This window comes from Histoplasma capsulatum, genomic scaffold (assembly GCF_000149585.1).
Source record: "Histoplasma capsulatum NAm1 scaffold_11 genomic scaffold, whole genome shotgun sequence".
NCBI lineage: Eukaryota > Fungi > Ascomycota > Eurotiomycetes > Onygenales > Ajellomycetaceae > Histoplasma > Histoplasma mississippiense.
In genome coordinates this window covers 407,682-418,085 of record NW_001813972.1, presented here as the reverse complement: position 1 = coordinate 418,085, position 10,404 = coordinate 407,682, and the positions used below count along the sequence as shown (strand labels likewise).

Sequence of the window (10,404 nt, the reverse complement as noted above, 5' to 3'; positions counted from 1 at the left end):
GCTTCTATTAGTTCAGACCTGGTTTTAGTTACAGAATTGCTTGCTTAACAGTTTTTCAAGCCAACACCAGCAGAAAGTAGCAAGACTAATAATAAAAAAGAATTTACAGTGAATCAAACAGAAATTTGTGATAACTTCTCTCGCAAAAAGAACGTTAAAGAATAATAATTGAGGGAAGAGTGGGAATGAGGAGGAATCATACTTGGAGCATAAAAATGGGAAAATGAAAGCTGATAAGAGAAAGAAAGATAAGAAAACAAAAAGGCCGATCGAAAGAGGAAAACATACCCGGCTGTATAATACGAATGAAACCCCTGTTGTCAATATTGACAATAGAAACAGCAGAAAGACAAAAGAACGCCAAATGCTTCGACCCATGTCTCGCTATTTTCCAGCGCTGTCATTTCGTTATCCCCACAAAAAAAAAAAAAAAAAAAAAAAAAAAAAACAAAAAGGAAACAAAAAGGAAACAGGGAAACAAAATATCCCTGCAGCTGGAGATGATGAGAAGAAGAGCAGGATATCTGAGGGAAGTTATAGGATTTCCTTCAGCTTCGTTTTCTGCGCTTGAGTCAGTATAGTTGGGAACTTGATCTGGACCTTCACAATCAGGTCCCCGCGTTGGCCGGGGAATTTCGATTTTGGCATGCCGAGGGATGGGAACTTCTCCTCGAAGTTTGGCTGTGTCGGACCCGCTCCGGAGACTCGCAGCTGTTTGCCCTCGATGGTGGTTACTGTGCGGTTCCATCCCGTTAGAGCTTCTTTGAGGGGGATTTCGATGGTTGTGATAAGATCGTCCCCCTCACGTTTTAACGTTGGGTGGTCTTTCTATTGCGTGGATATGAGTTAGTGAACGATTTGCGAGTGCAATGTAATATTCATGTATTTCCACTTAGACAAGAAGAGAAACAGGAATAATATCAAAATCGAACTTACCTCAGTAATGATAAAGTGAAGGTCCTGCGTGCCCCCTTCCTCCTGATCTCCCACCCCAGTATACTTAATCTTACTCCCTGCCTTCAACCCAGGCTTGACATCAAACTCCAAAATCTTATCCTCCACACTCCTCTTCCCCGTCCTTTCATCAAAAGTCTTCCTCTTAATTTTCATCCGCTTATGCACCCCGGTAAACAATTCCTCCAACGAAAGCGGCAATGGCCGCTCCACTGTCGTGACCTCGGGCGTCGGTGCCCTTCGCTGTGCCCCAGTTGAACCACCTTTACGCCTTGCCCCAGCTCCCCTTGCACCACCACCTAAACCACCCAGCATCGAAAACAGGTCGTCGTCATCCATTCCCGCACCGCCAGATCGGGCAAAGTTGGAGAAGATATCCTCCGGGTTGCTGAAGTGGAATCCACCGGGGCCACCACCTGTGGAGAAGTGGAAAGTCCGCGCACCGCCGCCACCAGGCATGCCTCCAAAGCTCGCGAAACCACCAGGCATGTCACCAGCGCCGAAAGGCATGCCTCCCGCTCCGCCAGCCCCAGGAGGAGGCTCTGTGGTGCCCCCACGCAGCAGGAATTCGAGGCCATATTGGTCATAGATTTTGCGTTTTTCAGGGTCGGATAGAACTTCATACGCTTGGGATACCTCTGCACAAAATGTGAATTTTCTCAGCAACCTTTAATATTTCCACTTCAATGATCCTGACTTCTTTCGCCATCTTCTTGGGTGTAAATATGTAGAGGAACAAACTTACCTTTAAATTTCTCTCCAGCACTTGGATCGTTCTTATTTTTGTCCGGGTGGAATTTCAGTGCTGCTTTCCTAATGTTATGCTTAGGAGTCAGCAGAAGCCGTTGTGGAAAACTAGGAAAAATGACAAAGGAAAACGACTAACACAAACGGAGTACAACGAAAAACTCAAGGAAACACTGATATGTAGTATATTGAAAAAAGAAAAAAAAAAAAAAAAAAAAAAAAAAAAAAAGCAGGAGGAAAAAACAAGGGAAAGAAAATGAAACAAATGATGGGAGGAGGGGAAGAGACATACTTGTAGGCCTTCTTAATCTCATCCTGAGTGGCAGTTGGAGGGATGCTTAGGGAATCGTATAGCTTCGTTTCCACAACCATCTTTTTCAAACTGCGTTAATTAATGAGGAATGGAAGAGTGTCGTCGATACGAGAGACGAGGAGAGAGCGGATGGATGTGCTAATGTTGAATGAACGGATAGGATTGGGAGAGGAAGATCGGTCGAAGCAGAGTGGTCGAGGGCTAGAGGCAGGTGTGTGAGCAAGCTGGTCTTTTCTGGTATTGCACACATGCAAGTATGCGTGATTGTGGGAGTATATAGAATGGGGCTGCTCCCAGTGGAAGATCCAAACGGAAGAGAAGTGGGAGGATGCTGGTACTCTACTTACCTTTACACCGCTGTGTGTCGAATCAAGGCACGAGAGAGGCGACGAAGGAGGTAGGAGGGATATGTGAGGTGTGGATTTATCAAAAATCCACAAGTGTGGTCGTGTGTAGACAGACGGTGGTGGTTGTAGAAAACGAACGGATGTTGGTTGACGGACGGTTTCTTCTGCAGTCTATTTCTTGACGCTGTGATTCTGTGGTTTGAAGTTGGTGGTCGCAGTTCGAAGAATCGACACGGCAAGTGATGGAGTTGGATCGTGTGTGAAGCAAGTGACGTTGTCCGCTCAGTCTTGGTCCCCACCGGATATGCAAGCAGGAATGGCTCTCAATTCCTGCCGAAGCTAAGCCCGAGCACAAGAAAATCGGTTGCATCATGGCGGGAACTCAATTCGATGGAAGCTTCGCGAAGCTTCCATCGACTACTTCGGTGGTCCACTGGAGCTGGGGTTGAGGATACTTCGTTAATTCCCTCTTTTGGGTGTTAAACGTGGCATCCTTATTGATATTTGTATGTACTCCGTATGCATGTAACGATGGAGAATATTCACTTGATCCAGTTGATAAACCGCTGTCCAACGCTTTGTTGTTTCTGGCCAAAGCTTTAGTGGGGTGATGCAGCCCTAATCAGATGCCCTAATTGGCCCGATTCGGACGGTTTTGGAGATCCCGCGATATGCTTTATCTAGTACCCGCTGTGATTTTAATGATACTATATTGTCACCTTTGTAGCGGCCGATTCAGGAACCAGTCGTCCATGCATTTAGATCTAGGTGTATATGATTTCCCCCTCACTTCGTAGCTATCGACACCACATCCTCATCAGCAATGACATGTCCCAGCCCCACCCGCTGTGGAACATGTCGTGCACTAGCCCCCCAAACCAACGCATATTTAAAATTATCCTTCAGTGTCCGATGAATTTGATCGCACACATCTTCGATCGTAGCGTTATTGCGCACAATCAATGCCTCTGAAAAGTCGGGATCGACGCCCTTTCTGTTATAATTGTCCAGGTTTGTATTGAATTCCGAGAGAACCCCATATGTGGATGGATAGAAAGAACTTACCGTTTGGTGTATACCCGAATAAGCTGCAACTCCTTCCAGCACCGATCAATCACGTCCTGAATACCCAGATCCAGTTCGCAGCTCATAACGCACGTGTTAGGTTCTCGGGCTAGTTTGTCGAGGAAGTCCAGGCTCACACTGTCTATTTTGTTGTAGACATAAAGGCTGGTGGGCAAGAAAAAGTGTGTTAGTTCGACAGATGTTACGGTTTTAACGAAACTCAAGAGAAAGTAAAGTACCATTTAATGTATTTCCTGTGGTCTTTCATAATAACATCGATAAAGTCATCGACAGTAGCTGAGCAAGATATCCATTAGTTCTCCTCGCCTCTGTGCAGCATATTTAGGAAGAAACAGGAACGTGGAAAAAGAAAAAAAAATACTTAAATCGACAAACGTACCATTCTCATCCCGGACCAAAACTTCGCAATTCAAAATCTTGTAGTCGCGTAATATATTGAAGACCATTTTTTCATCCAGATTTTTCGGCGGCGTCTGGAATGTGATTTTCATACCTCCTGCTTTTTTCGCTTTCAGGTAAATATTTCTTCCAACACATAATGGAGATACACATATATTAGCCTAGATGTTATGAATAGGGTACCGCATTTAAAGCAGCAATAACTCACGGCGGTTCCCGATTTAACCGGATTCCCACTGCCTCTAACTCAGCTTCCAGTAGCGCTCGCTGTTCGGCACGTTTTGTAGCATCAAGAACCATCATTATTAGATCGCTAGTCTAGCAGCAGAGATTTTGTTAGATATACGAAGTTAATATATTCAAGAACAGAGGAAGACAGCCATAATGAAAAACACCGGGGATATAATGCCTGCACACCTTTGCGGTAGAAATAACCTGCCTCCCTCTACCCTTACCCTCGGCCGCGCCTTCGATAATACCAGGGAGATCAAGGATCTGGATCTCGGCACCGCCGTACTCCAAAACGCCCGGGATCGCCGTGAGCGTAGTGAATGAATATGCTGCAACTTCACTCTTCGTCTTCGTAATCTTTGATAAAAAAGTTGACTTGCCAACGGATGGGAATCCCACCAGGGCTATTCGCGCATCCCCGCTTTTGCTCACATCGAATCCTGACCCACCGCCAGACCCCGCTCCACCCGTAGGCTCGAGAAGCTGTGCTCGTAGTCGTGCAAGTTTTCTGCGCATGTCAAGTTAGTTGTATTTTATTGTCCGCGAGCTCAGACCATTTTGCTATCGTGACTTCTGCTGTGTATAGAATGGAGACTCTGCTTCCTTCCAGTCTCCAAAAAGGAGGCATATGTTATCCGAAGCCCCTTTAAACAGACAACCTCCAGGCTTGTAGACTTGGATCAATTGGGTATGAGACAGCATTTTATCACAAAAGGAGTTTTCACACATGGAAAGGAATGTTCGCTTCGCAGTTAGAGAAATTGAAAGAGAAAAAATACGATATTTCACATATAGGACATACCCTTTGAGGAGACCAAGATGGTATTCTAAGAGCGATTTTGATATCAATATACTGCCACCAACAGATCATCAGATTTGAACAGTTTTACGAACCCGTTGCCTTATTCTCTATTCACCAGAGAGTCAGCTATAGTATTATTTGCAAAGAAGGATAGAACAGCTCACTCTGCGTCCTGCGCATCTCCTCCTCGATCCTATATAAACAGAAACATCACCATGTTAAACTGGCTCATGGGAATCCAGGGTTACGGTGCTCCCTCACTCTTTGATTTTCTCTGTGATATTCACCATTTTTGCAAGGCACCCCTGTTGGGCGAAGGGATTGCTCCTTAATAAGGCAAGATGGAGTAGTTAATTTATTATCAATGAAAACCAGTTTAGAACAAATGCCTTCGCAGTTACAGCGGCATACATTCCTGGTGGGCCCAGCCGTTTGGCTTATATAATCTTTTTTTTCGACCTCCTCGACCTTCAGGCGGACCAGAGAGCTACATAATTCAACTCCAACGCAACACTCAACCAAGACCAACGCAACAAAGACCAACGCAAAAAACAACTACACCTTTAGCCATGGCTGATGTAGCTGCCATGCAGCAGCTTACTGTTCCTTCTACCTCACCCGGACCCGACACTAGAATACAAGAAGCCTCAACTCCCTCCATGGATCTCGCCGTCTCAACTGGCGCCGACACCTCACTTGCGACAAGCTCTACTGACGTAGCAGACCATGAAAAGAAAACAAAGAAGATAATCCGCCGAAAGCGAAGACCAGCCCGGCCACAAGTCGATCTAGCAACAGTAAAATCCGAGCCTCCACCGCAAACAGGCACGATATTCAACATCTGGTACAATAAATGGTCTGGTGTGATCGCGAAGATAAATACCTCTCACAACAATCTTGCTCCTTCACGCTGTAACATAGCCCGGGACAGCGGCTACACGCGCGCGGACAAAGTCTGGTCATACTTGCTTTCTTGCACGCGCTGTGCCCCAAGGCCATGAATGTGACTACCTACATCGTCTACCCGGCTTGCATGACCTGTTCAATCCAAATGTGGACTGTTTCGGCCGTGACAAACACAGTGATTACCGAGATGACATGGGCGGCGTCGGAAGCTTTATGAGACAGAACAGAACACTATACATTGGCAGAATACATGTATCAGATGACATCGAGGAAATCGTCGCGAGACATTTTGCTGAATGGGGCCAGGTGGAACGCATCCGTGTGTTGAATTCTCGAGGCGTGGCGTTTGTGACGTATACCAATGAGGCAAATTCACAGTTCGCCAAGGAGGCAATGTCGCATCAGAGCCTAGACCACAATGAGGTACTCAATGTGCGGTGGGCGACGGTTGATCCGAACCCGTTGGCTCAGAAGAGGGATGCACAACGAATTGAGGAGCAGGCGGCAGAGGCAGTGAGAAAGGCGTTACCAGCAGAGTTTGTGGCGGAGCTGGAGGGGAGAGATCCTGAGGCGAGGAAGCGAAAGAAGATTGAGGGGAGTTTTGGGCTCAGTGGTTATGAACCCCCTGATGAGGTTTGGTATGCACGCACTAGGGAGTTAGAGCAGGAAAAGGAGGCACGACAGATTGAAGCTTCGGAAGCTCGTTTGATTGAGGATGCCCCAGCAGCGACACAGCAGCAAGTGGAAGGTGGTGGTTGTGGAATATTATCTAGCTCCACGCTGAGTGCATTGAATGGGTTTACAGGTGGAAATTTTACCACAAAGGAAGCAGCTCCAGCTTCCAGTGGTCCACTAGTTGCTTATGATAGTGATGATAGCGATTGATTTTTGTAGGTTAGATTTTCAAATATGATTGTATGAACAATAGTCTTTTTTAAATCCTTGAGGAACTATTCTACATATTGGCAAACATTAAACTCTCTTCTGGAGGGGGCCCATGCAGGAGTTCCGCATAAACAGAGGGGTATCATTTACTCATGTCATTCATGGTTCATTCATTGAATATTCATCTCTAATACGTTCATTTCTCATTACTACGTGAGAGATCATAATAGATACAACTACCGGTCCGGTAATTGTAGATAAACGCGTTCTTATATTTTTCTTTGCCATCCTGAGGGTCTCGACGCTCATTGGCAAGGTCGTTGAGCATTTCATGCACCTGAGCCATATACTTCCTTTCCGTTAATGGGCAGTTCTGTATCAAAGTCCGCCACCTGTCAGGATCTGAAAGACGAATGTCCCGGAGGGCTTCCAAAATATCGTCTCGAGTATCAATTGCTGCAATAGGTCCATCAAGCGCTCTGTCCATTACGCTGCGTGATTCACGAATGGCTATAAAACGAAAAGGTAACGGTTAGAATAAGGCCTTCCTTGCACCAATTGTTTGCAATCTTCAAAAGGGGACATAACATACCGGCCTCAATGATGTTTCGCCTGTTCATTTTCTTGTTCCGGTGGATCGCGGTCAGAATCCTGACATCCGGATCTTTTTCTCCAGCCGGAACGCTGGACTCTCGATGGTACAGATGTTTCAGGGGTTTGCCAGCATTTGTTAGACGCTCACGTTGATTCCGTATGCGGATTTCATTTAGAAGCCACGCCGCCAACTCAGAACTTCTGACCTCATACTCTTCCTTGGTGCTAATATTCTTAACTTTCACGCCCCGCTCCATGCTATCCTGCTTGACGATGACGACCCAGCTATGATTATCATTTCTATAACGCGTGATAATCTCCTCTAGGGAAGAAGCATCGACGGAAAGTTCAGCACTTATCCCATTCGCCCAAAGGTCTTGAACGACCCCAACACCCACGGTACGAAGGACTGCAGGGTCAAAACTAGCGACGAGGACATCACACTATTTCAATCAGAATTCGACAAACTCGTACTTCTCTAGCGAAGATTTAACTTACCCGTCTGGACCTCCAGATTCCGCTTATCTCCGTCTCTCCTTGCTTGAGGAAGGCCTTGTTTGACCCTTTCAAATAGTTCGACATTGAGAGGTACAGTTTTTCCCATCCGAGGTTAAATCCGACAGCATGACGCTGGTTGCCTGAATACAGAACTTTAGGGTGGAATTCTTGAATGAGGCTGTCGTACCTTCCTCCGGCCGCAAAAACATCCCGACGTTTAGTATCAGAAACGCATTGAAAGAGAACACTTCCGCGAAAAAATTTATCATTAAGACTGCTCAGCGGGTTCACATAGACCTTTCTCTTCACGCGGAATCCTTTAAGATACGACACCACGGCATTTAGACGGGCGAATATTGGGGCGAGACGGTCTGTAAACTCTGTTCCTTCCATGATGGTACGAAGCCGCTTTAGGGCTTTGTCTGGACTATCTGTTCTTCGGCATCAGAAAACGTCATATGCTTAAAATAAGAGTTAGAACAGAACAACAAACCTCGAAAGTCGAACCTAGCAAGGTCGTCGACCGAAGTTGAAGCGACCCCGATAGTTGGAGATCGAAGCTCACTTCTAATTTTCTGTATTGAGTACGGCCCGATGTTCAGTTTGCTAATGATTTCCTTCACTAGGGGCTTTTGCTGGGGGCTGATTCGACAGAATGACAAAATCGCGTCCAGGAGATCTGAGTGGTTAATGTGGAAACACATCGGGGCTGACCTCAGGGAAGGGAACTCATTCAAAATTTCATCCAAAACTTTCATGACTTCTGCCTCCTTTAACGCCAAATCCAAAGTGTTATGAGATATCATGTCAAAGTCAACCTCATGATGGCCACGCGGTGCTCCCCCGTGTATAGATTCCCGGTAGACGGTGCCAAAGGTGAAGGTCTTCTCGATGGAAGAGTCCAATCTAGATATAGAACGAGCATTCGGAAGAGTGAGGTCATAGGGTAGCTGGACAAGGTTGCCTGACGGGTCTAAAAGTCGCACCACCCCTGACGGGTAGTGCTCGGAACGTGGAAAGAGAGAGCTGCGTGTCGTCTCAATAGCGCCGTGTTTCCGGAATATCGATGATAATTTCTCTTTTACAAGACTTTGAAGCAACACTTCATTAACAGATGGCGTCCCGCGGGCGTCCATATCCCACGCGATGTCTTCGAATTTTCTGGTGGGTTGGGAGAAAATGGCTGATAGGATTTTATTATAGTCCGGTGAGTTGCGATCAGATAGAATGCCCATAATAGCCTTTCGAAACATTTCTTCCTCAACTTGTAGCGGTATTTTGTCGCTTTGAAGAAGTTCTGCCGCGGTTGGTCGTTCACTTGGACGGTGGCTCAGAAGTGATTCAATTATTTCGCCTTGGATGGCTTTCTCTGGTACCTCGAATGTCGATGGGAGCGTATGAACTTTTTCCCTAACCATCTGTAAAGTACGATCGCGTTCCATCGCCGTCTGGAGAGGATGACACATTTCCAAAAATATTATACCAAGTGAATACATCTACTGATATTAGTATTCCTTCAATTGGGTGTAATTCCACAAGGCATTAAAATATTACGAAAGGAGAAGACTTACGTCGACTTTCTCATTGTACTGGCCTAACGACGCTGATTTCATTTCAGGAGCAACATAGTAGGTGGTGCCTACACTCCTGGTATAGTTCCCACCGATATCTGTAACATTCGAAGATCGAACTGCCATTGTGAACTGGCCGGTCGTAGCCAGGCCAAAGTCGCCGATGCGCGGGTTGTTCGCAACATCGATAAAAATATTATCCGCTTCAGATGAATAATACCATGGCTATGGATATGGCTTAGTCCGTCCAAAATCTGTCGGAACAATCTCCAAGAAAACTGAATGTCGTCATATAATCCGTTCCTAATTAAATCGCGAAGGGTCTATTAAAAAATACGGTTAAATCGTCACTTTTCGTTCATTAGGATATCTAGGACTGGAATACTCACATGCTTTTCACAATATTCCATCTGAATATAAAGCGTAGTTGTCACAATATGGGATGATGATCCCGATCTCTGCCTTTGGAGGTTTGACCCTTCATCTGTTTTCGAAAGGCTCTGCGGCCGATGGTGGCCAGATTCTTCTGAGGCTATATCCGTGTGGTCTTGTCCATCACTCTCGTAACCAAATTCTATATCAGGATACCCCTTCGAGCTTATGAAGTCAAGTCCACTTGCGCTATATCCAAAATCGACGTCGTCTTCAGGATGAGGCGAATTTGCTTCTGTAGATGATACTGCCTCCTCGTCAATAGCGTGACAGTCTCGTTCGAGCCATGCAGTAAAATACCGCACGACGTATGGATGATTAAGCCTTGATAGTAACATAATTTCAGACAAAGTATCTTTGAGAGCAATTCCTGATTTTGAAGAGATTTTCTTGATTGCGTAAAACCCGCCGTCAAGTTTATTTCGCGCTTTCACAACTTGCCCGAATCCTCCCCTGCCTAGACGCCCAGCTTCATCGAAGTCCTGTCCATATCGAGAAAATGAAGGAAGGGCGGCTTGGGAGTCAAGGCGGCTTCGTCTTCGGGTTGGGATTGAATTCGATGCGGCCGATGGCTCAAGCAGTGGCGCATTGATTCGGAGGAACTCGGATGGCTGAATTTGGAATGCGGTAGGTCTTTTT

At 46.0% G+C, this 10,404-nt stretch overlaps 4 protein-coding genes across 4 annotated transcripts in view; 1 reads left to right on the top strand and 3 right to left on the bottom strand.

The window, feature by feature from the left end:
* Positions 1–534: 534 nt before the first annotated feature.
* Positions 535–2,073, bottom strand: HCAG_08383 (conserved hypothetical protein; the record flags this gene model as incomplete). Its single annotated transcript, XM_001536551.1, has 4 exons — positions 535–828; positions 937–1,592; positions 1,700–1,767; positions 1,994–2,073. 4 exons carry the CDS (start codon positions 2,071–2,073, stop codon positions 535–537), a joined length of 1,098 nt encoding a protein of 365 aa, XP_001536601.1.
* A 1,074-nt stretch (positions 2,074–3,147) lies between these two features.
* HCAG_08382 (GTP-binding protein 1) lies at positions 3,148–5,169 on the bottom strand (the record flags this gene model as incomplete). Its single annotated transcript, XM_001536550.1, has 9 exons — positions 3,148–3,355; positions 3,427–3,591; positions 3,666–3,723; positions 3,827–3,972; positions 4,055–4,164; positions 4,264–4,585; positions 4,880–4,904; positions 5,044–5,072; positions 5,141–5,169. 9 exons carry the CDS (start codon positions 5,167–5,169, stop codon positions 3,148–3,150), a joined length of 1,092 nt encoding a protein of 363 aa, XP_001536600.1.
* Positions 5,170–5,448: 279 nt separating this feature from the next.
* Positions 5,449–6,670, top strand: HCAG_08381 (pre-mRNA splicing factor CWC2; the record flags this gene model as incomplete). Its single annotated transcript, XM_001536549.1, has 2 exons — positions 5,449–5,676; positions 5,801–6,670. The coding sequence occupies 2 exons, from the start codon at positions 5,449–5,451 to the stop codon at positions 6,668–6,670; spliced, it is 1,098 nt and encodes a 365-aa protein (XP_001536599.1).
* Positions 6,671–6,866: 196 nt separating this feature from the next.
* The window catches only part of HCAG_08380 (conserved hypothetical protein), a gene marked incomplete at both ends in the record, with an annotated part of 5,211 nt that continues 1,673 nt past the window's right edge, over positions 6,867–10,404 (bottom strand). Inside the window, 6 exons of the mRNA XM_001536548.1 lie at positions 6,867–7,180; positions 7,263–7,707; positions 7,763–8,193; positions 8,256–9,210; positions 9,334–9,558; positions 9,723–10,247. Of these exons, the coding sequence (XP_001536598.1) occupies positions 6,867–7,180; positions 7,263–7,707; positions 7,763–8,193; positions 8,256–9,210; positions 9,334–9,558; positions 9,723–10,247 (2,895 nt within the window). The remainder of the gene's footprint in view (positions 7,181–7,262; positions 7,708–7,762; positions 8,194–8,255; positions 9,211–9,333; positions 9,559–9,722; positions 10,248–10,404) is intronic.